The sequence below is a fragment of the Amphiprion ocellaris genome, chromosome 10, assembly GCF_022539595.1.
Source record: "Amphiprion ocellaris isolate individual 3 ecotype Okinawa chromosome 10, ASM2253959v1, whole genome shotgun sequence".
NCBI lineage: Eukaryota > Metazoa > Chordata > Actinopteri > Pomacentridae > Amphiprion > Amphiprion ocellaris.
The window spans coordinates 8072963-8099683 of NC_072775.1; the positions used below are offsets into that span (position 1 = coordinate 8072963).

The 26721-nt window shown below is 37.3% G+C and overlaps 1 protein-coding gene across 3 annotated transcripts in view; it reads left to right on the top strand.

Annotated features, from left to right (window-relative positions):
• Nucleotides 1–26721, top strand: part of scn12aa (sodium channel, voltage gated, type XII, alpha a) — a 60624-nt gene that overhangs the window by 6992 nt on the left and 26911 nt on the right. For all 3 annotated transcript variants that reach the window (XM_055014090.1, XM_055014089.1, XM_055014091.1), the window contains 10 exons: nt 8497–8803; nt 10783–10900; nt 12575–12665; nt 14301–14429; nt 16895–16986; nt 17402–17644; nt 17761–17824; nt 24287–24428; nt 26230–26427; nt 26523–26708. In XM_055014090.1, the coding sequence (XP_054870065.1) occupies nt 8537–8803; nt 10783–10900; nt 12575–12665; nt 14301–14429; nt 16895–16986; nt 17402–17644; nt 17761–17824; nt 24287–24428; nt 26230–26427; nt 26523–26708 (1530 nt within the window). In that variant the 5' untranslated portion in view covers nt 8497–8536. The remainder of the gene's footprint in view (nt 1–8496; nt 8804–10782; nt 10901–12574; nt 12666–14300; nt 14430–16894; nt 16987–17401; nt 17645–17760; nt 17825–24286; nt 24429–26229; nt 26428–26522; nt 26709–26721) is intronic.

The window sequence follows — 26721 nt, forward strand, 5'->3', positions numbered from 1 at the left end:
ATACAAATGAAACGCAACACAAAGTGCTTTACAGAACAGAGGGAATGAAAAAAAGTGCTCTTGAGGCTGTGTGAGGTAAAGCTTAAGACTACAGATTGGATAATGAAAAAAATCTGGGGCATGGAGTTAGAAAGAAGTGAATTTAGCAGACGTCTGTAGCGTGCTCCTTATCTGCACTTGCATTGTGGGTAATGTGTGCTTCAGAGAGTAATAATAACAAGTTTTATGGGTTTAAAAACAACAAACGGCAAAAAGACAAGAACAATACAGTAACAGATTATGAAATAAATCTGAAAAATAAATTAAATATATTCTTATATGAAAACTTTTCTTCTTTTAATAAGAGATTTTGAATGCGTAATAGATTTAGTCAATTAACTCCCAGCAGGTCAATCGTTCCAAAATTTCATGTCTGGACTGCAAAAGTACGATTTCTCTCAGTCACCAGAATGGAACTAAAATCTGTAAACTAATCTGAGGAGATTTTTTTTGATATTTATCGGTAAAAAAAATTTAAACAAACAAACAAAAAAAGCTAAGTTTCACATTGGCAAAATTCCATGAAAGAAGTGACGTGACGTGACGTGACGTGACGTGACGTGACGTGACGTGACGTGACGTGACGTGACGTGACGTGACGTGACGTGACGTGACGTGACGTGACGTGACGTGACTCTTTACATGAAACTTTGTGACCTGTAGGCAGCTGTTGAGCTACAAACTAACACTCCAATGTGTCTCCTGGTTTCAGACAACTAGAAGTCTATGAAAAACTGAAACTACCAGGAACTGTTTTTTGAACTGAAGTTCAAGCCAGTGATTCTCATTTAAAACACATTTTGTTATATTTGGTGAATATCTCTTCATGTTTTGCTTTGCTGTTTATTTTGTTCGAGCCCACGATAAAGTGTAGTATACAACCCCGGATCTAGAAATGAGAAATAAACAAAGTGGTCGATCCAACATACTTCAGCAGGGTGCAAATGCTATCTGTCGAAATATTAACCAGCTACTTATTAGCAATCTCTCTCCAGAATCACAGAGTCCACCTTTAACTGTGTTGCAACTTTGCATTTTATCTTCTATGAAAAGATTCATAACAAATCATGCACTGTACAAGTACAAAAGTGCAGCATATCTTATTTTATTTCAAGAGAAGTGCAAAGTTAGCATGCATTTCCACCGCATTCTGGCACCCTCAAGTTTAGATAATTAGTTTAAACAGCTCAAATTGTTGCACTTTTAATGACAGCAAAATAACACAACTTTGAGCACTTTTCAGCCTAACTTGTTTTTTTTGGGGTTTTTTTTGCAAGGTGATTTTTGGAGACGATGCCAATACTTTAAAAAAAAAAAACAAAATCTAATGGCGACCCATCAGTCAGTGTTCTTGTACATGTACATATACACTGCCATTCAAAAGTTTGAGGTCACCCGGTTTCATGTTTTCCATGAAAACTTTTATCCATGTGCTAACATAACTGCACAGAGGTTTTCTAATCATCAATTAGCCTTTCAACACCATCAGCTAACACAATGTAGCATTAGAACACAGGAGTGATGGTTGCTGGAAATGTTCCTCTGTACCCCTATGGAGATATTCCATTAAAAATCAGCCATTTCCAGCTAGAATAGTCATTTACCACATTAACAATGTCTAGACTGTATTTCTGATTAATGTTATCTTCATTGAAAAAACTGCTTTTCTTTCAAAAATAAGAACATTTCTAAGTGACCCCAAACTTTTGAACGGTTGTGTATGCATATATAAAGTCTGTTAGAGTTGTGCTGAAGTGGGAAAATGACAGGGTCATTGTTTATTAACTTTACAACAATGTATTTCACAAACTAGTTAGCAACGTAAGAGACACTGCTTGACTCTGCACCGCTGTCTTCTCAGCAGCGATACAAACTCTGCTACATGTGCTGCAGATAGTGCTGAGAGTAAAGGACAAACTATGTGATCAAACCATTTTAATATTACTGTAAATATTTTTTCTGCGTGATGTTAGGTTTACGACAATCTCACTGGCATATAGAAAACAACATATGCTGGATACTGAAATATCAGTGATAAGTCCATATCATATTCTAAATTGTCCATAGGTGTGAGTGTGAGTGTTTGTCTGTATATGTAGTCCTGTGATAGACTGTTACCTGTCCAGGTGTCCCCTGCCTTCACACTAAGTCAGCTAGGATAGACTCCAGCGCCCCAACGACCCTAATGATGATTTAGTGGTGTATAGATGATGGATGGATGGATGGAAGTCAATATCAGCCAATAATATTTGCTATATCAGTCAGGATCTATATAAGACATTATTTACCCGCTTTGTTCACACCCACATTATTTATTTTATTCATTAATACCTTGAAGACTGATTACAATTCCTAGCCTCGCCTCTATTGAGGTCCACATGAGGCTTCATATGAGCATCAAACTGCTTTTTTTTTGTTCATCGCAAAGTATGTATTGAAGGATTCTTTATGCTTTTGCAGTGTTATTGACGTGTATCGTTTTGTTTAAAGCCACTTACAGTTTCAGAGGTAGATCTATGATAGAGTAACGCCTGTTACAGAGGTCTTGACACGTGCTCTAAGAATAGGTTGATGTTGTGTAGCTGTGAAGTCGGCACTGAGGCGTTAGAGGTTCTAAGTCTAAATCTGAAAACTCAAATCCTGCCATTATTTGAATATTTAAAGATGAACTAACTCATGAGGGTATTTGTTCCTTTCATGTCCAATAGCATATTTTATCACGTTGCTCAATTTTTTTTTCTCTTTTACATAACCACAATCATATAACAGACATTATATATTGTTTTATGAAAACAACTCAAACATTTGTTTCCACTACATGCAATTATTGGCACTTCTTTTAGCAAAATATGATATGTTCCCATGCAAGGCGACATATTGATGCTAACTTAACCTCTTCGTGCATGTCCTGACTAAAGTGTTACTACTGGTGCTGTGCTGCAATAACATTAAGCATCCTATAAACAACTGATGGGAACAGTAATCCATCTCTGTAGTTAGTGCACCAAATATACGCAAGGTAGCCAAGGTTCTGACAGGAATTTAACATGACTTTGCATGACAGTAACCACTGATAAAATTATCATTGTCATAACATGACAAGAACTACCACTGTTACTGGGGGCGTTGCTAAGCCAACATTCACTTTGCGTTCTAGTTTTGCACTTTTTTTTATTAAATTCTACAGTAATCAGAAAGAGAGCACAGTGTTTGACAGTGGTGCAGCAGCAACAATATTTGGACAAATCACAGATACAGTACACCATAATGCTAAAATTCATACTAATGATAATGGCAAATGTAGTTTATCATTGCTTCTAGGCATGGTTGCCTATTATAACAATGCATTTATTATTCATTTTTTGTTTCTAATTTTTATATCACTATATTTTGAGCCGGGGGGATTTTAAGTGTCCTCCCCAGTGTGTGTTATGATTACAGCCCTGCCTTTAAGTCATGATGTTGTAGGTTTGGATGCATTAACTAAACCTCAACCTGATAAAAAACAAAAAGTGTTTTAACCTTCATCAGAAATACATCAGACTGCTTTACAGTGTTTATGGTGAAACAAGTATTTGATGAATTGTTGCTCCAGAGTGGTTGATTAGAGAAATGTTTGAAAAATGAATCATCACTTGAGCAGTTTTATTTACTGTCTATTGTAAAATTGGTGGAAGATGATAAAACAGAACAAACTATTGCTCATTCATTTCCTGAGAAAATTTGCAATCTCCTCGGACAGATTATTTTTTAAGCTTTGTTTTATGACAATTTGAATGTCATATTGCAGAATCCGTGTCATGTGGTTGTGCATGCATGTGCTCTGCTCTACTTACAATCTAATTATCTTAATTATTTGCAGTGGTGATGAACATATCACATCTGGCTGTTATGGGAATTAAATTTCATTCAACTAAAATACTTTTTTCCCTCTCTCTCTCTCTCTCTGTTGACTGTAATACTTTACAACCATTTCCTCTTACTCATAAGCTGCTGTACAAAGAAAAACTGCACACTGTTAGATATGTTGATTAACAGTAGTGACATACAGTTTGTGTAATTCACAGACTGGGTCATCATCACAGCTCTGTATCACTTATTACCTTTTATAGAAGTAACACTGGGGCTGCGTTTCTCTCAACTATTCGTCACATCCCGTCACATCAGAAATACCATTGCTTTGAACCCGTTTATCTGCTTTGTGACGTTGTAAATGCACCATAACCTCTTTATTTTCATAGCAAATGGGAAGCAGTGGATTCAGTGTATGAGACGAGCTGATCTGAGATCAAACTGGGCCAAATAAGCAGATCAAATGAAAGCAGATAACTAGCGTCTGGCTGGACGTGTGAAGGGATCAATGCATTTCAGGACAGGAGGAGATGGAAAAGTCACAGAGCTTAGTCAATATGAAAAGGATACAATGATATTTCTCTGTCAACAGGGGAACACAGAAATGTAATCCTCTCTTTGCAAAGCTTTTTCGGTTATTAAAATATCAGACTCCATCACCAGCTAAAATGTAGGAGTGAGTTTTTGGTTGTGGAAAGGCTGAGATGAACTACAAACTGTCTAACTAAAAATTAGTTTGTGTCTTTATACAATCAGGATTGTTCTGCCTAATTCAGTTTAAAGAATTATTTAGAATATAGCAGCAGTAAACAGGAAGTTATCAGAATCTTTGTCCCTTAATGTCTACTGTATTCGTGATCTGGTCATATTCAATATTCCACTGCATACACAGCGCTGCAGGTATTGTGTTTTCTTCAGTTGTTTATCTTTCAGAGTCTAATCACTAATTTTTTTTTTTTATATCAAACACGGTCTCACACACAAAAAAAGTGTTGGTCCACTGTGCAAAAACATGCTTGTTTCACAATAAAGGCTGTAAAATTGTGAAATGTTTGCCCTTTATGGCCCGTTCGTTTCTCTTGATCACATCACGTTACTCACCAGTTCATTCCTATTTCCACATTAAAAGTGCCGCAAAGTCCATTTGAGGAAGACAGAGGGGTAAAAGAGGCACAGACCACAACACTTTAACCCACTTTAACCCAAGAAAATGGGGTTCCAGTCCCCTGTGGTCCTGTTGTTTGATGAATTTTCACTATTTCAGTCATTTCCAGTCAATTTATGCTTTGGTTTCACACTTTGAAACTACTTTCTTAAATTTAGACACCAAAACTATTTGACTATATTTAGAAAAAGGTCATGGTTTGTGTTAAAATGCATCTGTACAAATGCATTGCAATTGATGTTTAGTTTTCAGTCACTCTTCAGTTGCTGCTTGCTTTATGCTACGAAAAAATTTAGTTAAACTTTGGAAAAATTAATCGTTTTGCTTAAAATACACCTATGCAATGACTAAACACAAGACTCCGTTGTTCTCTTGCTGCAAGAGCAAAGCCTGAAATACATAAGCATCTCACAGTTTTACAGCAATTTTTAGCAACATTTTGTGGACCAATGTGGATATTGCACTCATTTTGTGAGATTGGGCTGTACATGAACAATGGCTCTAATGATTGTGTGTAATGTGAAAGAGACTGCTCATATTGAAAATTGCTGTCAACTTTCAGCTTGTTGTTTTGGTTGTCTGGCCTGCAACTTTACCATTTTGGGTTGTTAAACCAGCTCCCTGTCCAGCACCCAATCAACAAAAAGCTAGATATATCCTCTCAGTGTTGGTTGGGCTGCAAAACCAACATGAAAGTGGTAAAAACTGCAGTTCCTTTAACGGCCACTCGAGACTTGTTCCAAAGGCAAGTCGGTCCCTATAGACTCCCCATGTTAAAATGTTTAACTTAATAACAGAAATAAACATTTTTACAGCCTGGTGCAAAAACTGTTTTGGCCTCAATGGCTATTTTAATCTTTTATGACAACTGTATGGAGGATGAAGTATTATTTACCTTGTCTGTTGAAATTGTATCAAGGCTTAAAATTAGGCATAATTAAGGGCGTGGCCTCTTTTAGGGACAGATGGTTGCCATCAAAGGACAGTCCACGGCCTGCCTCAGCTCCACTCACGCTCTGCATCTTTGCAGGACGGGTATATTCATTATGGCTCCATTCAAAGCATCCCAGTAAGACATGACAGTGAACCAGCATGCACAAAAGCAGCACTTGTTCTAGGTATAATGTGGAAATAATTAATATAATTATAGGTGTTTTTCCTGCTGTGACAAGTTAAGATGTCTCCTGTAAAATAGGCCCATAGTACACAGTTTAATTTAAGCACATAAAGTGCTTAAGTCAAGTTCAGTTTACTGATACATGTGTTCATGCCCTGCAGTTTCCATAGTTTGACCTGACGTGATCAACAAGTGATCAGCATCCTAAACCACTTCCAGTAAACCCCCCTGTGGTCAGACCTACAGACTTTGGATCTAATCTCTCTGATGCAAAACTATGTCTCCCTTCTTTTGGTTGAGACATTTAAGAAACATGAAGTCGATGGTAACGATACAAAAAATTAGATAATGTCTTTTGACCTCAGTCTGGACAAACTTCCGATCAAATAAGAGGTAATCCAGCTTTTGACTTAAGTCTTCATAGAATATATTGTGATTACACAATGTTTGAACTAGAAAATGTGAGAAGACTTTAGTAAGCACTGTTTCCTGGATCTTAATTGCTGTTTGAGTGAGTTATAATGTTTTCTGGAAAACTGAAGACACTTTATTGGAAAATCCAATTCAGACGAGTTTTTATAGGACCTCTTTCGTGTTATAAAAACTGTCTGAAGCCACTGTTTGTAGAATCGAATCATTCTAATCATCTTAGCGTCCCTCGGGCTGGATTTAGGTCTTTTTTTGTTAGCACTGGGAGTGCCAGAGTCAGAAATGTTCAAATTCACAGAGGCTTTAAACTGACAGCAGCAGATTTTTTGAGCTTTTGGGAGCAGCACACAAATCTGTAAAAGATATACTGACAGACAATCACCTCATAAAGTTGATGCAGCACACTTCCAGCACACCTGAAGGAGTGGGGACTCATGTTTGTGGTCACTGGATAAATTTAAGTCCTTATATTCATTCTCTTTTAGCTCTGTTTTGGTCTCCACCAACCCCTGGAGAAAATATTTGATCCTTTATCAATAAAATAGTCCACCTGCTTATTAATGAATATGCACCCAAATGCGCACAGAGAGACTCACAGGCAGGTAGACATGAAACAAAGACTGTCAGGGAAGCAAACTATAGCTACAGGAGACTGTTGAACAAAAGCAATAAGTTCGGTCCGAAAGGTAAAAGCAAAAAAAAACACAAGGAAACACACTGGAATGAAGGGAACTGATGCAGGTGGTAAACAGACACAAGGTAGGCAAAGGCAGCCACACAGGAATGAGGAACATCAGACAAACCCAAAGGTGTGCTGTAAAAGAAATACACAAAATGTTTTGAACTGTTTTGAACATTATGCTTCTTAATTATTTTTACAGATTACATTTTCTAAATTTAGTGAAATCACAGACAAGTAAAATCACAGAAAAATAGGATTAATTTACACGTTAACTGTGTTAAACAACAAAACAGGATAAAACTGTAAATAATGTCCACATCAAAAATTTGCATCCTTACAAATGGTAGTTTTTTTAATCTTCTGAAATGATTGATCATAAAATTACAATGTTTTGTCTGATATTTTGTGCTTTAAATCTAGAAAAAAATAAATATGAAAAATTAAAAATGGCAAATAACCATTTTTTTCCCAGAGTTTCTCTTTTTTTTCAGTTACAGATAGGATCTTGTAAAATAAAAAAAAAAGATTAAATTACTCATTGAATGGAAAAAACGCAACAAAACTACAGATAATGTCCACATCAAATAGTTTTTAAATCAGCTAAAAATACAATTTTACAACATGTTTTCCATTGATTTTACAGTTTGCCAACCTTACAGTAATCTATAGTTTTTTAACGTAATCTTTCTGGCCCCTCTTTTATTGTTGTTGTCTTTAACTGTAGAAAAAACAAGGTCCGGGAGGAAAATCAACAGAACTAAACTACAACCATATTATACAATGGGTTCATCAGAGCATTTTCTCTGAAACTTGCTGCCTGCTGCTGCTAGAAACTATGTTAATGAGAGCTGAAAGACTCAGTCAACAGTGAAACAAAATCTGAACAATTTGCTGACAGATTTAAAGATGTTCTGAGAGAAATAGGTGGTGATTCTCTGTGGGTTTATTACTATGAGCAACACTGTCTGACACGATACAATGTTCCTTCATTGCTTCTATAAAAAAATTCATTAAATCACATTTATGGAATTCAAAAACGTAAATACAACTTTAATTTGTTGTACAAACTACTGATACAAAGAGACACTGGAAGGTGATCCAAGAATGTCTCTGGCTGTATTTTATACGCTTCCATGATTGAAATTGAAAGTTTTATTTTTCACACCTTCTTCCCTCTCTGCTTTTTCTGCGTCTCCACTCACCGGCCTGCAGCTGTAAGTAAATTCTAGTACAGGAGAATCAGGATGAAAAGATGGCAGCCATGCTGTTACCAACGGGTCCTGATGGCTTGCGGCGGTTCACTCGCGAATCCTTGGCTGCCTTGGAGCAGCGGATTGCGGAGGAGCAGGCCAAGAAGGCCAAGGATTGCCACGAGACTCACAGGAACGCAGAGCCACCAAAACCCAGGGCCGACCTGGAGGCAGGCAAGCAGCTGCCACGCATCTTCGGCGACATCCCTCCAGAGCTTATCGGGGTGCCACTGGAAGATATCGATCCCTTTTACTACAAGAACCAGAGGGTGAGTTCCTGTGTGAGTGTGTGAAAGTTGAAATTTTAAGATGTTTGTGTCTCAACTGCGATTATTCTAAAGTAACTTTAAAGAAAGGCCAGGAGGAACTGCATTCGTTTTAGGCATGGAAAGACTTAAGGGCCACTTTTGCAAACTGTAAGGAAGCCAAGAAACAGTAATAATAAAAAGAGTTATTTGATATAATGAATAAACATTAAAAGACCCATAACTCATCATGATTTAACTTCAGATTACCTTACTAACATTTATTATGTAAAGAAACAAGCAAACAAAAGAAATATCCCAGTCTCAGTTTATTTTAATTTTTCTATCAGAAAATGGTCGGTGGTAACCTTTAACATTCCTAAACTGGCTCAAGGCCTGTAAGTTGAGTGTCACTGTTAAGTAGGACTACAACTAACATTAATTAATATTAATATGACAATTGACTGATAAATTTAGTCCACAATATATCAGATAATTGTGAAAAAATTGTATTTCACACAGGCAAATGTGAAGCATTGCTTGATTTATTCGACCAATAATATATTCACATTAACACTGATGACAGTATGTCCAAAGAATGTTTTGTTTATAAAATGACTGAAATATTATTAATATTACTTATCTGAAGGGGCCATTAGAACAAAAGAGTAAATATTTTCAATGTTCATTTAATACAGCAGCTTCTTTTAAAATTAATTAAAATGAACAAAACATTTCTTTTCTATAGATTAAAGACTTGTGCCTGTGGTGCATTTTCATTAAGATAATTGCTGCTGATTATTGGCAGAAAACACATCGATGACATGATGGCAAAGGATAGTCAAAGGATGGATCAGCATAAAGAATAGACTTTGATGTCTTCAAGTCTGTCTAAGAATAACACTCGTGTTTATATGTACATTAAAAACTGGTTTTCTTTCTTCCTCTTTTTTGATACTCGCCATTAACAACTCTTACGTACAGTGGAAGCAATTGTAGACAAGTTTGTTTTAAATTTTTATTAAGCTTCACCAGTATATATGATATTACTTGAGCATTTAGTAAAGTTAAGATCTCTTTAATGGGAAATTAAAGAGGAATAAGTTACACGAAGGAAGACAACAACTTTACTTGCCTCCTGAAGCTTCGTATTAGCTTCTGATGAACTTGTTTTTCACTAATTTCTCCACACTTTTAAACTAAAGCATCTCAATAAAGGCTAATGAGCTAAAAACGATAACTGGTTACGAACACTTGCATGTGATATTGGTGTGAGAGTTGCTGTTTCCCTGCATGTGGAATTTTAACTCAAACCCTCATCTGGACTGTGAACTTGATATGTTAGTGATCCACCAAGTCAGCTGGTGTTTTTACCAAACTGACCAAGTGGTGCCTCAGAGCAGCCCGCGAAGACGTGAACTGTGTTACCGCTTCTCTTTAGGTCTCTTGCAGATGCAGAAATGGGATTAGCAAGTTTTTGATTTGCAGAGTCAGTAGATCAGGCTGCTGCCCGTTAATGGGCCGCTTACGGAGAGATGAAAAAGGACGTGGCAGTCATTCTCAGGGTCTCTTTGTTTTGGCATGTGATGTGCTGCTGGATGGGCGGATTATCCAAAGACGAAAAAATATTTAAATAAATGCCACATCTGTTGGAGAAAGGTTGAGCCCGCTTTGGAGTTGCCTCCATTACTAGGGGCAGAAATGCTTGTGGTGGAAGTTAACACAGATGGTAGACAGAGAGAGAGACGCAACACGGCAGCTCCACTGTCAGGAAAGAAAACAGCTGCACGTCTGCTCAGAGCTGCTGTGGAGTTTCTCTGCAAAGAACTGAAAAACACGTGGCTTCAGATCATCAGAAAGAAAATCTGTTTGAGAGATGCATTTACGTTGTGTTGACTTCTTACAATCTAATGTATTTGCAGATTGTGATTTTTTATTATTATTTGAAAATGTTTTGTCAGTCATATCTGTGTTCCGCTTCTGTCTTTTTGCTTTCTTTTCAGACTTTCATCGTACTTAACAAAGGGAAGGCCATCTTCAGATTCAGCTCCACATCGGCACTTTACATATTTACGCCATTTCACTTCATCAGAACAATCGCCATAAAAGTTCTGGTCCATGCATATCCTTTTAGTGGCTGCTCGGTGCACACGTCTCCTTCTGACTTTAACCCTTGTGTCATCCTGCGGGTCAAAATTGACCCGTTTTAAAGTTTGAAAATGTGGAAAAAATATATGTATTTTCACAGAGAAACCTCTGATGTCCACATTTTCAACATTTTTGGGAAATCTTTGAACATTTTTTTGGTGGAAAAAAAGAAACTTCTAATATTCTCTTAAGAACATTCACATAAAAATCAACCAAAATCCAGTGAATTTCGCTGAATTTTGGTTGATTTTTATGTGAATTTTCTTAAGACAATATTTGAAGTTTTACGAATATATATGTAATCACTTTTTTAGGATTTTTATGGAAGATTTTTGCTATTTTTTTGAAAATATTTACAAGAATTTTCTTGCCAAATTTGGGGGATTTTTTAAAAATAAAACTTTTAAGGGAAACTTTTAAGGAATTATTGAAATTTTCTTCCTGAAGGTTTTGCAAATTTTCCAAAATTTGGGGAATTTTTTTTTGCTGAATTTTTGGATATTTTTCAGACAAGAAAACAATTTTTTTGGTGCCCATAAATGAGGACAACAGGAGGGTTAACTAAAGAAAAATACATGCATGTAGAGAAAATAGAGAAAGGAGAAAATGTAAACTTAAAACAGGAATAGATGAGCCTGAAACTGATAAAGTACTGATCATTCTTAAGCAGTCAGGTATTGCTGTTGTACATCAGCGCTTGACAACCAGCTACAAAGTAAAGCTGTTCCTCCCAGTGTGCATCCATTTGTGGTAACATCCCTCCTGTGATCAAACCGCTGTCAAAAGTTCCCACCATAACGTTCATTAAATTCCAAAGAAAAGTCCAAATTCTTCTCCTATTTGCATGTCCCACTGACAGATAAGCCAATTTTTAATATTTACCGATTTCCCCCCGTAGGTTTCTATTGGATTTTTCCATAGTCCCATTTTTGAAACAGCTTTGTAATGGTCCTCTCTGGCATTGCAATCCAAATCCCCTCATATCCCTCTTTTAATCTCTGAAATGAAATAAGAGCAAGGAGATTTCACATCATGTGATGGCTGCCTATTAGTTCTCAGACAGACGATTCGTAATTTACATGCAGAGCGGAGTTTTTCCTCTCCGTGTCGTCTGTGTTATAGATTACAGAGCATCTATTGATTAAAATATATATTAAATGCTGTCACATCTATCAACTGCTATTGATTCTCTGAAGCTGAAAGATTATTAACTACATGCTAAATAAGCCCTAATACAGAAACTATAGGTGCATTTTACAATTAATTTGATTTGATGCAATAATTAAGATTCATATTTTGACGACTTTTTAATCACTTTATCCTGAAATGCTTTAATCATTGTGGTCATTCCATCTTTTGCCAGTTTATCAGATCCTTGGCTATGATCTCATTCAGTCATATAGGAGATGATATCACTCTACTGATTTCATGTTAAATGGAATTTACTTACATTTTCCATAATCTGCCTTTATCATAGCCACAGCGCTGCCGGTACACGCAGGACTGTTTATCCTAATGGGTATCTTTCACAGGATTAGAATAAATCAGGTCTGCCTTGTTTGGGTACAATGTCGGCTTATCACAAAAAACTTACTTGCCTGTGAAACTGTAAATTGCCACTGTGCACTTTCCTTAACCTCCTTTCCACGTTGTTTAGCTATTTCATAATGTTCACCATTCTGACCAACTGTTTCTTCATGGCCATGTCTGACCCGCCTACATGGACCAAATACCTGGAGTGAGTAAACGCACTATTTCTGCTTCTCCTTTCTAATCCCAAAACTGAGCTACATGTTTTCTAATGTGGAGTTTTGCTGGGGTTTGTTGCTTTGTCAGTCACAATGGGAGAATCAGTTTACATGTAAGTACACGATGCATGGAGCGTTCAGTGCGTTCGGAGCGCCACGTTTGCATGTTGACGAAAGCATGAATGAAAACTGAGAAACGTGAACTAAAGATGCGGCTGAGCATGTGACGTGCTGCCTGCATGTACAGGCTATCGACTGCTGATTTACTTTATGCCACTTCAGCACTTCATTTAGAATAAATGTGAAAAAATGAACAATTTGCTTTTCTTGCAAAGAGTTTGAAAAAAGACACCACTCTTGATGTTTAGCTGGGCTGTTCTCAGTCTCCTGCTTGGCAAAGCTCACTACTGAAATGTAAAATCTACTTCTATGGACGGACGGACGGACGGATGGATGGATGGATGGATGGATAGATAGATGGATAGATAGATGGATAGTAGATAGATGGACAGATAGATAGATAGATGGACAGATGGATAGATAGATAGATAGATAGATAGATAGATAGATAGATAGATAGATAGATAGATAGATAGATAGATAGATAGATAGATAGATAGATAGATAGATAGATAGATAGATAGATACTTTCGTAATCCCAACTGAAATTAAAGTGTTCAACAGCTTACATACAACAACAAAAAAACTCTAAAAAAGAAAAAAAAAACTTGTTGTGCAATACTATAAGCAATACTGTAAACAAAATTTTAAAATCTATAGAATACTAAATGTAATTAAGAGTCAATATACAGTATTTACACATTAAAGGCACAGTGATTGAAAGTGATTTAAGTGATCTAAAGTGATTTGACAGGTAGTAAGAGTAACTGTTATAGTAAAACTACATAAGGTGCATAGACATACCATAATCACATTGGTTCAGTCCTTTTGTGATCCAGACAGAGACCCCCCTGACCACTCAGTGATGAGTTGTACCGTCTGATGGCCAGAGGGAGGAAAGAGGAGGGCGTCTGGTGAACTTTTTATTTGGCTTTCCATTTAAACTGATGAACTGGAGCAACTTGGAGGCTTCTAATAACATTTCAGCCATAAATTTTTACTTGTTTAAAGGTCGCAAATGCTCTGTTTGGATTATTTTAGAGCACCATTTAAAAATTAGTTACGTATTACTTTTAATGCGTTTTTATTGTAGTTTGCATTTCCGTTTGTAATGCTGCTTATTCATGTCATGATAAAAGGTTCGCCATGTGGAATTCCTTGTTTAGCACTTTGTTTAAACACCAGTGAAAATAAGACACCATTAAGAAGCAATAAATTCACTTTTTTAAAAATCAGTAACGTATCATCATTCGTTGCTGTATGAAGAAACATAATTTATGTGTTCCTTATGTTATTTTCACTGCTGTTTTAGCATGTTATTTCATGTCTTGCACAAACTCTTCCAGTGACATTAGGCCTCCATAGTTATTTTACTACGAATCCTTGGTTCTTAGGTTGATTTTCAGCTCTCGCAGTGATGAATGTGATTGATTTGAAAGCTTCCTGTGCATCATTGTGTTCAGTACTAATGTAGCTTTTCTTCCTCCTCCTTCAATATTTTCCAGGTATACTTTCACTGGCATTTACACTTTTGAGTCAGCAATAAAGATGTTTGCGAGAGGATTCTGTATAGTGCCGTTCACCTTCCTCAGAGATCCATGGAACTGGCTGGACTTCACTGTCATCGTCATGGCGTAAGTAGAAATATCTTTTTTATGTAAAGCTGTGTCAGATTACTGTTAAATGTAGTCATGCAAATTACATGGCAATTTTTATAGCTGATTACAAAATCCATTGTATTGCTACAAAAATATTTATTTTGGATTGCTTTTGAGTTACTTCAAAATAAAATATTGAAAATGTTGTCTTTCATACTAAAAAAAAAAAAAATACACACTGCTGCAAGTTCCACAGATATTCTTTTTCAGATATCTCAGAACATTTTTAACACAGGTAAAATGCATTTTGCATATTAGGTATTTACAGCTAATCAAATCAGACTATCCTTACAAAAACAGCACTGTCACAGACTACAGGTGTACTTTGTGGATTCCACAACATGCGGGAGGCACTGATTAGCATTTAAAAAGCTTCAATATTTCAATATAGAGGTAATAAAACATAATCAAGTAATTCTTGACGGTGTAACTATAATCTAATTGCTAAACTGTAATCAGGGTCAAATATAGTCAATTATTTTTGTTATTTGATTAAGTATTTTTAACCTTTGCAGCACCTGTGCAGCCTTTTTTGTAACGAGGAGCAGATTAAAGAACATTATCTATAATATTTCTCTGTAATGTCAGCGTGACCGCAGTCAATCAGTCCTCCTCTGTGGTGATTTGAAACACCTGAACGATAAGCCTATTGTGGAGGTCAGAGATGTGTGAAATGACTCAGTAACCATGATGCAGGTGGCAGATTAGACAGGTGACCTCTCCACGCTGCTGCATTGTCTGAAACCTATCATCCTGATAGGACATTTGCTGTGTTTGGAAACAGCGAGACAAAATCACCTTTTACTGAGTGTAGACACACGGAAAGCTGTCATTTGGTTTTTGATTAATTAAGGTTCAGCCAGCTAATTCATTAGTCATTTCTTCTTGCCAGTACCAAACACATTTTTATAATGACACCGAATCACACGAGATAGGAGGTAGAATTATCATCCAGCTCAGGGCTGCAAATGTACTGTTTTTGGTTCACTTACTGCATCATTGCTCATGTTGTATCTACTCTCAGATATATGTCGCTTTGGATAAAAGTGGAAAAAAAATGTATATCGATGGTCTATGAATAAAAAAGGCACTTCTAGCATTGTTTGAGGCAGCAGGAGGTAGAGGTTTTCTTTTAGCAAAAAAGACGCACACATTAAGTGACTAATTCAACATCAATGCAGTAACAACAAGCATGATAAGCAACATTCCTAAAAAATAGAAAATAATTGGTCATAAGTAATGAGGAGTAAAGAGATTGTAAAACTGAAGTGCAGTGTCTATTGTGATACAGTAGTGATGTATTTGGAATTATCTGTTTTATATTGAAACACGATTCCATATGATAATGTTGCTCTGAAGCTGCTGAATCTGTAACTGGGTCAATATATAATCTAGGGACTTTTGAAGTCCATGAGAGATATATTGTATACCTTTTTATTAAAAGTAAAAAAAACCCGTCATGTTTTCTGTGTTCATTATGATCACGTCTTTACAAATTTCAGAATTATTTATTATGGAAATAATCACTTATTAATAAAAATGACTGGATTTCACTTAAATGCCAACTAAATAACTGTCCAAAGTTAATAACAACCACCTTCTAATTAGCTAAACAATAATAAAATGAGCTTATTAAAAAAAATAGTTTGATTGTGTTCTTTTTACTAAGTTGAGATAATCATGACAGATATTTTTTTTTTGTTATGTTCCAAATTTTATATGGAAAATAACTAATTGGATCTGTGTTCGAGAAATCACCTTCAACTCAGTTCCCCATTACAAAAACACCTCTCAAGGAAGTGTGTTAATTCCAGATCACATGACCTGCTCCACATGATGTAATTTCCTCCTGAAGAAAAGCCTGGCAAGACTCCAAGGCTTTCTGAGTTATTTAATATAAAGTAGTGTGTGAGTCAAGTGTGGTTTTATGGCATGTCAACAGGTTTACTACAATATCTTTATAAATAACTTTCAGTTTCAATTTTACTCAGTCATGTATATAATATTTATAAGAATCTTTCAGTTAAAATACCATGTGGTGTTTAGTTATAGGTGGTCATGTTGATTTTAGATTTTAAACAGCAAAAATGTCAACTATGTTACAAAAAGTCCTGCAATTATATATTGACTCAACTGTACATGTCAGTGTTGTGGTCACTGCTTGTTTGCATTCTCTCCAAATGACAAAATAACAGTTATTTTCAGTTGTATAATTGACCGACACATTTTATGCACACTACAGTTTTACTAAGTATACATTAATTCACTACAAGTTTTCATGAGCTGGGTGATAAAATTATAAAACACTGAGCCAGTAAGTAGACTTTTATTAAAACCTGATGAACGTGATGTGCAGAATCAGAAATCCTACAGATAAACTATTCACCTCAGTGATGAAAACTTGCTTTGTTAATCTCTTTTCTCTGTCTATCAAATTGCAGATATCTAACAGAATTCGTAGACCTTGGAAACGTCTCTGCATTAAGGACCTTCAGAGTACTACGAGCACTGAAAACCATCTCAGTCATCCCAGGTGAGGCAACTACAGGACATTTATTTTTGTTTCCTTGTTTGTTTCCATAAAAGTCTAAATTATAGATGCACAATATTGGATTTTTACCAATCAATCTGGTATTTTCCAACTCTTTTTCTCCAACACTGATGTATAAACATGTATTTCCAGCTATTTGCAAAGAACAACAAGTTTCTTCTGTAGTAGAATTAACATACTGTTATGCCTGCTCTTATTGTGAAATTCCAGTTGAAAAATACAACTTTTACTTCTATGCAAACCATCTCATATACATCTCCAAACTAAATTGTGTTCATTTTGGGATTATGTGTGCCCATCATTGCCCATTATTCTAATCTAAATCTTTTTCACATTGTTGTAAAACTTCGCCAGCTGTTTGTAATGTTACTAAACAGACCACATCTTGCCCTTCAAGGTCTGAAGACCATAGTCGGAGCCCTGATCCAGTCGGTGAGGAAGCTGGCGGACGTGATGATCCTGACCGTCTTCTGTCTCAGCGTCTTCGCCCTCATCGGCCTGCAGCTTTTCATGGGGCTGCTGCGACAAAAGTGCATCCGGAGCCTCGCACACTGCATCAACTCGTCGTACAGCCCGAACACATCCTTCATCTGCAACAACAGAACCTGGAGCTCCCCCGCAGACTTCCTCAGCAGCGAAGGTCAGCAAAAGACTAAAGAAATTCATGCATGTTCAATGCTGTGAATATTGCGCAGTATCCACATAATCTGATGAAGTTAAAGCACGTTTTGTGTCTCTGACTTTGTCTTTCCGTAGACAATTTCTACAAAGTTGAAGGAGCAAAGGATGCCTTAATATGTGGATATGGGAGTGATGCTGGGTGAGTGAAAATTTGCTCTGCTTACTGCTTGTTAATCATATGCAGGCGATTACATAATATCAAAATGTTTACCCTCTAATGGCCTCTGATCCCATCCATGAATAAATGGATGTAGTAGCCTGAGTTTTTCCAGGTCAAGAAATGACAGATTCAACAATGGATGATTGTCCTTTAGGCTCCTTGTTTTGGTGACTTAGAGGCCTAATGTATGGACTAGTGATCCTATCAGCAGGATGTAGCGTGAGAGAGACGGTACACAAGACGACATGTGGTGTGGATAATCACCACGGCTCCACTGGAACCCTTTACTCAGAAACATGGAGTTGCCAGCTGGAGAGAGGAGGGGTCTTTGGAGATTTCATCATCTCAAAAGCTCTATGACATGATTAGGTTAACTGGAGTGGACCGGATAACTTCGGATTGATATTCTATTATTGTTCAGAGGAGGTGGTGTACTGAAGCCTTGGAGCAGCCCCTCAGATGGACCTGCTTTTTCTTACAAAGTGGAAATTATTGCGGATAAAGAAAGCGGAAAAGCCCAGGTCCTAGTATTTCACGATGTCCTGGGTGAGATGTCGGTAAATGTAGACAGAAACGCAAAGATGATGTTTGTCCTGTGCAGTGACGGACTTTGTTCCCAATCAAAGGCACAGTGTGAAACCATCCAAATATTGCTACTCAGCCTACGCACCAAATAATCCTGTAAATCCAAATGCTTTTGAAACAAGCACAACAGGATGACTCTGTCCATGCCAGGCCCAGTTCAAGGGTTATAGTGAACTAAATACCCATCTGTGTGAATCTGAAATCCTGCAGCTTCAACAAATGGCTTCCATTAGGTGCTCTTGTTAATAATACAAGATAATGGATGACAGCAAATAAAAAAAAAGGGTGATGATGTTAAGCTCCTGCAGGGAAGTTTGGTACAGATGTGTGTTTTCCCATTTTACTTTTAAAGCAGGTGCTTGTGTATTAAACCCTTTAGGTTGTGTGGCACCTCTAAGCATTTGTTTTACCAAAAAAAATAGTCTGAATCAATTTAAAGAGTGTCAGTGAGCAGTTTTTCATGCAGAAGTGTCAACATTTAGTTGTTTTTGCCTCTCCAATGTGAAGATTTTCTAGTTTCCAACATTTTTTAATGACTGGTTTTGGAGTGAAGACAAGTGAAGTAAAAGAAGTAAAAGTTGTAGCATATTTGTAATGTTTTATTGTGAAGTGGTTGAGATAAAGGTGTTTGTGGTGAAATGGTAGAATATGGAGCTTTATCTACACTTTATTTATCTTCTGTCTCCGTCTTTATTTATGCAATAGAAAACTCAAAATTCATGCAGCAAGTGACTTTTCAAATATACTGAAATACAAGCAGCAAGGCTGTCAGACATTCTAACTTCTAAATATTTGTTCTCAAGTAGATCAGCTTTATTATTTAATTTTATCCCTGGGAAATCAGTTTACAAATAGGCGTGACTTACTTTTCTGCCCTCTTTTTGTCCTTTGTTTGGAGAAGTAACTTCTGTAAAAATGTCACCGCTTCACATGAAAATTCATTGATTTTAAGCAGTTTGAAACCGATAGATTTCAGTATTTCTGTTCATGTTCAAAAGTTTTAGAAAATTCAAAGATACTGCACGTATCTGTGTTCTGGGATGATTTTTAGGAATCTTGTGCCACTCAACTATATTATTGTATTTGAGTGAAAACCAGAATACACCATAAACTGCCATAATATTCCTATTAAAGCATTAATTAGAATATTTGGAGAATGAGATCTTATTAATTATTCCTATTTGAGAGTAAAAAAAAACACCTGCCTGCTCTTATCAAAGGTATTGTTGCTTTTATCAGTAACATATCCTTTTCAAAATTAAAGCCTTGTCCTTTTTTAAAAATCTTTTTCTATTTATTGTACTCCCTGAAATCTACACCTTTGAGTGCATTTTTTTTAGTAGTACGCTGATCTAAAAAAAGTTTCTTTTGATTTAATTTTGACATGAAATAGGAGGTAAACATAGATGTTACTAATGACACTGTACTATTTATGCACAGAGCCTTAATGAATGTGATTAATAACACCTTTGTTTACCTACTATTTCATGTCAGCATGGCTCCCGTGTAGAGGTCTATTGAGAGGAAGGTAAAGAAGAAAATGTAGGATTTTCTGGTAGGTCTTGTCAGTCACTGTTGCTGTTTCTCGCAATGTCTGCCATTTTGTCTGCAAGCAAGTTTTTTAGCTGTCATCTGATTGAGCAGCTCAAATGACAGAGTTTTCAGTGATTCTTAATTGACAAACTGTGCCTTTGGAGTCATAGAAAATGCAAAAAACAGATGTTTTGTACCACAGTTGTTATCATTTTGACTTTGACGCCAGTTCAAGCTGTAAAAGTGGATAGGACTCGATTTCCTTATTTTGACCTTTTCTATGAGAGAATTTTTAAGCGCAGAGACTGTTTTTTTTGCTTGGGATTAAGCTACTGTTGACATTATTGCTGCAGTTTAATGAGGTAATGTGTAAAGTATAGACGTGATGGAGGTAGTCATACATTTTTATTGGTGTCCGACTGCAGCCAGCCTTTAGTTTTTAATCTCAGTCGGTAACCTCTCCTCCAAAAACACAGGAACTTAATCTCTCAAGAAGTAAAATCTGTTTCAGTAATCTGTGTTCAAGTCAGAGAGGAAAGAGGATACATATGAGGGCATTCAGGGGGAAATGATGTCATTAAACTCCATTAAATAGTAGGTCAGTAAGATCAGACTCGTATCCTACAGATGCAACCTATCCAACTGTCCCACCTACAAGTCAGGCAGCTTTTTTTTTAGACTTGTTGCCTTTTGTTTGCTCTTCTGCTGTTGGTGCGTTTCGATCAACATCCATCCACGTCACTCGGTTTTAACCTATTTCTGTGTATAATGAGATATTTTAAAAATAACACAAGGGCGTAAGTCCTTTAGTCTTTGTTTAAATTTAACATGACTGTGTCGTCACTAAGTATCCGATTTTCATTGCATGTATTTGACTTTTTTGTTTCTTTGGCGTTAGACCGATGTCGAATCAAGGGTGACACAGATTCACGACATGGTTGCAAGGTTATAGGTTAAAGCAAGCATGAGGTAGCTTATGTTTTTGCTGGCAAATGGTTGAGACAGCCTTTTAACTTGTGTGACATTTCAGATGGAACTTTCTGAGGCTGGGTGCAGAGACGGGCAAGATATTAAGCAGGTCAGGATGGAGGACGTAAAACATAGAGGATGCTTAATCTTTTGAGTGTATTCCAACAAGTAATCCCTGAGTAGATTTCCAAATTAAAGCTTTGCAGATACGTTATGATGACACACACTGTCACACACAAGCGCACATAGACACAACTGAGCGCCCACAGCAACCGCACACCCACGCATATTCAAATGATATTTTCAGCCTAGATGGTTAACAAGTTTGTGCTAAATGATTTGCTCAAAGGTCCAGACTGTTTCTCATCGCACCCCACTGTCGAGTTCAGGCAAATGCTTATCCCCTCACTTCTTAAAGCCACTGTGCATTAAGGATTACGGCTGATTGTATAGACAGTTTCAGCTTTTGCCCTTGACTAGACGGATGTAGGCATGGAAACCTACCCGCCTCAGCCTCAGCCTCAGCCTCAGCCCCCACCCGGGGAAACGGTTTGCGATCGACAGATGTTCCACCGCTGCTGTGTTGCACAAACTGCGGGAAGTTGTTGTTACACTCTCACAGATAAAACTTAAAATTGTAAACACGAAGCAAAGAGCTTTAAGGGAGCTCTTACACACCGTGGACTGTGTCGCTTTGGTTACATAAGATGACTTGCATACTTGCAAATCAGTGGTACTTTTTATTTTTTTCATATGCATGCTGTCAGTTTTAGATTTTGAAATGTCATTTTTCCACTAGTGCTCTAGGAAGCCATAGGTTTCCATTTCTATCTACACAGTAACAAATCACTCAGTCATCTCTGGAGACGTTGCTTGTGTTGTGTAATCTTTCACAGTGTAAATCCAATCGGCATTTTAGTCAGAGTTACATTGTAGTTACGATGTAATGCTGTGATAACTTTTTAAATTCCTTTAACTATATTAGAAGATATTAATCTTAGTTCAAAAGCCTTTTAATGGATTGTCATTGTGAACAAAAATAAAGCGAAACAACGTAAAATGCATCCAAACATGTGTAACATTTACAAACAGGTTCAGGGTGATGTAAAGTACATGTGTGTGCATCACACCAGCTCTGCCTGAGGAGCACTAACTCAGGTTAAATCCATACAAAGACGGTCTCCAGGGCCGTTACTATGGAAACCTGAGGGACAGCAGCCCCACAGGTGCCTTGTTTGTACAACAGCTTCCAACTGCAGGAGTCTCACATTCATACAGATGTTTAATGGACAAGCGTGTATTAACGAGTACATCATTAGAAGTCATTTGTTGATTTGCGTGACTCGAGGGCACCTTTACATCAGACAGAGAAAGCTGCTCAGATATGTTATTTAGGGAGTTAACTCTATCAGGACTACTAAATGATAAAATGACAGAAACATCATTTAAAAGACATCCATGTATTCCATGTAGCCATTGTTTTCCATCAATTAGTGTGTACTGCAGCAATGAAATAAATAAACAGTGGTTCTTTTCTTTTTCAGTTCAACAGCAGAATTAGTTCAGCCATTTATCATGTGTCTTTGCCTAAGATGTCTCAGAGGTGTTGTTTTGATCTAAACTTAGAATTCAGGTTTTCTTAATGTTTATGGTTAATTGTACAAATGGTGGATTATCTAATCAAATAGGCACGGATTTGCAATAACTTTCAGAACAGAAATTTATACACCGGATAAAGAAAAGACAAGTTTATTTGTATAGTACACTTCATGTCCAAGACAATTCAAAGTGCAAAGAAGGCTTTAAAATTCTTGTTTCATGTTGCTGACATCTGTGAGACAAAATCTTTATGAATCATGGAATATTGTCACCAGACAGAAAGAATAATCTTTTCGTGTGTTTTTAAGGATCAGGGAATAAATGATATATGAACAAACCCGTCTGCAAAATCATTCAGAATATATAGAGGAATAAAACTAAAAGGTTTGGTGTATGTAAGTGTTTCTGAAGTGGACATTTATTTTCTCAAAATTCATTCTGAGAAAACAACCTTTAAACATATGCTTTTCATATATTTTGTGTGGAAATCACCATTTACAGCTTCAACTGATAAAAATCACCAAAAAACTTTCCCACTTAATTGCTTACATGAAGACAATTATGTTTTAAACTACGTTTTCATAATTTTTTTTACATCTAAATGCTTTTATTTCATTAAACATGCACTAATTTGCATACATGTTCAGCAGACAATGTGTAAAAAACACCTTAATGTGTACCTACTTTTCTTTTCACGAGTCTGAAAGAACACATGCAATGGAAGCAACATTACCCAAAATCTCAAAAATGACCTGTGCATGAAAAAAAATGCCTAATTTGACTCATAAGATCGACCCTAAAAATAAAACATGTAGATGTTTGTGATCTTGCTCAAAGAACTAATGTGGAGAAGAGGAATTGTGTCAAACTCACAAGATATGTTGAGAAATAATGTAAATAAATCCTTCTTTAAAACAGTAAAAAAGGTTTATTTAAAAGTGAATCTGCTGGCAATTAGGAAATTGGTGTTTAAATCATATGACAAAACCCTCCGAGAAGTATAAACAAACGGTCACTAAACAACAGGATGTGTTTAATTTTGATGGAAAACTACCGTGCAGGCCCTGAGGAAGCCCTGGGCAGGTTCTGTGTGTTGCCATATTGATTAAAAGAGGCGAACAGATTGGCGGCAGGTTAAGCCGTGCAGCAGAGGAACAGGCTGACAGGAAGATGTCGCTGGCCTCACGCAGCCTCCTCTGTTCTCGCTGCTGGATATTACTGAGCATTCCTGCTTAGCTGGCTGGTTGGTGAAATCTACAGCTGTTCTCTTCTGCCCAGCTGTTTGCCAGCCATTACGAAATTGTCCCGCACTCAGATTGACATGGCAGTCCAGCTTGTTCTCAGCTGCTGGACTTAAATATTTGCTGTAATGCCACTATGCTGACAATGAGAGATGGAGGCATCGAGCTGAAATTTTTTGAACTGCAATTTGATATCCATCTGGCTCAGCGTAATCCCTTTTGCTCCAGTGCATTTTAGTGCTCAGGCCTGGAACATGTTTCAAGTGCCCTCTTCAGTTGAAATAATGGTGATGATAGCAGTGTATGTACTTACTGACTCATCCTCTGTGGAGTCAAAGGCCGCAGCGCTACATGTAGATACTGAAGATGTTTTTAACTCCGGTAAAGCGGCCTGCATGCAAGCACAGCTATATCTGTCCCAGATTCTTTACATGGTGCTTTTAATTGTGCGTTTTTTATCAGACATGTCCTGTTATCATCTGTCTTCACCCTCTCAACTGTTCCTCCATTGCAGGAAGTGTCCAGATGGATTTGACTGCCTCAAAGTGGGAAGGAATCCAAACTATGGCTACACCAGTTTCGATACCTTTGGTTGGGCTTTTCTGGCACTTTTCCGACTCATGACACAAGACTACTGGGAAAAGCTGTTTCACCAGGTGCAGTTGATGTCACATCAACATCTATCAGAGGAAATGATAACCCATTTCCTCTGATAGATGTTATTTTTTACCTGATCATTTTACCTCAATAAACAATGCATTACATAAAGACAAGCAACACTAGCAGTCAGACAGGATATAAACAACCCTCTATTTTAGCTATATCACCTATACCAATCACAGTTAAAGTTGCATGAATCTTTTTTTTACATACGTATTTACAGTGGATCAATGTAATGTAACACAGGAATCATAATCTGATTCTGCAGTTTCCATCAGCTGTAATGAGATTTTTGATGTCTTTTAGCTCATTGCTTTGACTTTTTTGGTCCACAATCAACAGCAACAGACAGCAGGTAAATCAAGCTGTACACTGCTTGTCCTGCGCCGGATTAATCAGTGTTAAGTGGGTGAACAAAGTGGGGACTTAAGCAGCTGAAGAGCCAGTTGGTGGAGACGCCAGCTGAACTAAAAGTAGACCTAATATTAGATACACAGATGCGAAGTGGCCGGAAGCACACCTGCATATGAATGCTAATCTTGCTTTGCTGAATGTTTGCTGACATGTTCACACTGTTTGTTTTACAGCACTAAAGCTTCTTAAAGTAACCAGTGAAAACAGCTTAAGCGGCTAATTCAAGAGCATGGTGAACACAGTTCAATCAAACAACTACAAGTGTGTAGGATTTAGGGGGGGGATCTATTAGCACTAATAGAACATGGTATTTGTAATTATGTTTTGTTAGTGTATTGTCACTACAAGCATATGATGGCTTCTTAGAGAGTGGGTTTTCTTCCATGGTGACTGCTGTGTTGCGCTGCCATGTTCCTAGAGAAGCCCTTAACAGACATCCAACCCTCTTCTTTTGAAAAGGCCTTTTAAGTTTTTACATCAATTTAGTGGCAATTTTTGGCTCTTTTTGTCGATTGTTAGTAAAGATGGACAGACCCACCATGACGTTTGCTAAAGAGCGGTTTTGAAGCTCAGTGCAGTGGTTCAGGCCATCGCCATCTTGGCAGTGCCAGACTCCTCCTAATTCCCAACTAATCCAAAAATGACCAAAGAGGTGGAGCCTGAGTGGAGCCGAGTCAGGCTATGTGAACATCAACACCCAACTATCACTCAGAGCAGCCACGCCCTTAGTTTTGTGCCAATTTAAGCCTTGATTTAAACAATTAAATAAGGGCATTAAATAGAAATTCACCCCATACAGTTGTCATGAACAGGGAAATTAGCGTTGGAGAACAAAACTGATTATTTTGTACTAGGTTGTAAACATGTTTGTTCCGCTGTAAAGTTGTTTATTTTAACACAGGGGTCTATGGTGATTGACTCACTTTTAGAGGCAGCTTCAAGTGGCCATTTGCGGAACTACAGTTTTTGGCACTTTTACACTGGCTTCATTTTTCAGCCCTGGAGGTTGCGGCTTGGTTCTTTCACACATATGCAATAGGAAGGGTGAAGGAACGGTATTTAGTTGGTTGCAATCTACAATACATCCTCTACATGCCACTAAATCTTACACACTGGTCCTTTGAATTGTTTTCCCAACTCGCTTACACTGCAACTAAAATCAGATTTAACCAGCAATTAATATAATTGCTATTTCAGGTGCTTATTCTCTAATGTTAAGACCAAAATAATGAATTTAGACAAGTAGGGTAAATGTGGTGATCATATATGCTTTCTGTTATCCTGTATAAACATAGATAATTCCTGAACTAGAAAGTGCAGTTTAAATAAAATCCTTTAATGTGTAAGTTTGTTGTGACTGACTTCATGTCATGTTTCCCTCAGACTCTGCGCTCAGCAGGGAAGACCTACATGGTTTTCTTTGTGCTGGTAATCTTCCTGGGCTCCTTCTACCTGGTCAACCTGATCCTGGCTGTCGTGGCCATGGCTTATGAGGAGCAGAACCAGGCAACTATCGCTGAGGCCTGGCAGAAGGAGAGGGAGTTTCAGCTGGCTATGGAGCACCTCAGAAGAGAGCAAAGAGTGGGTGCAGGGCAAATGGGATTGTCATATTTTCTCAAGACAAATTTTTTAAAAAGTAATTCTTACTCTGTGACACGATTTCTTTTTTTCTGTAGTTGGCAGCAAAACGACAAGCACAGGAGACGGACTCAGTGTTGTCCCCAGAGCTGTCTCCGTTCTGTGTGAAGACAGGAAGTATACGACGAGGCAGCAGCAGAAGAAGAAGATCTCACAGGACGCTGTCAGAGGAAACAGGAGAGGAAGCTGCTGAGGAGAAGTTGGACCCGCTGGACGAACCAATGGTACAGAACTCAA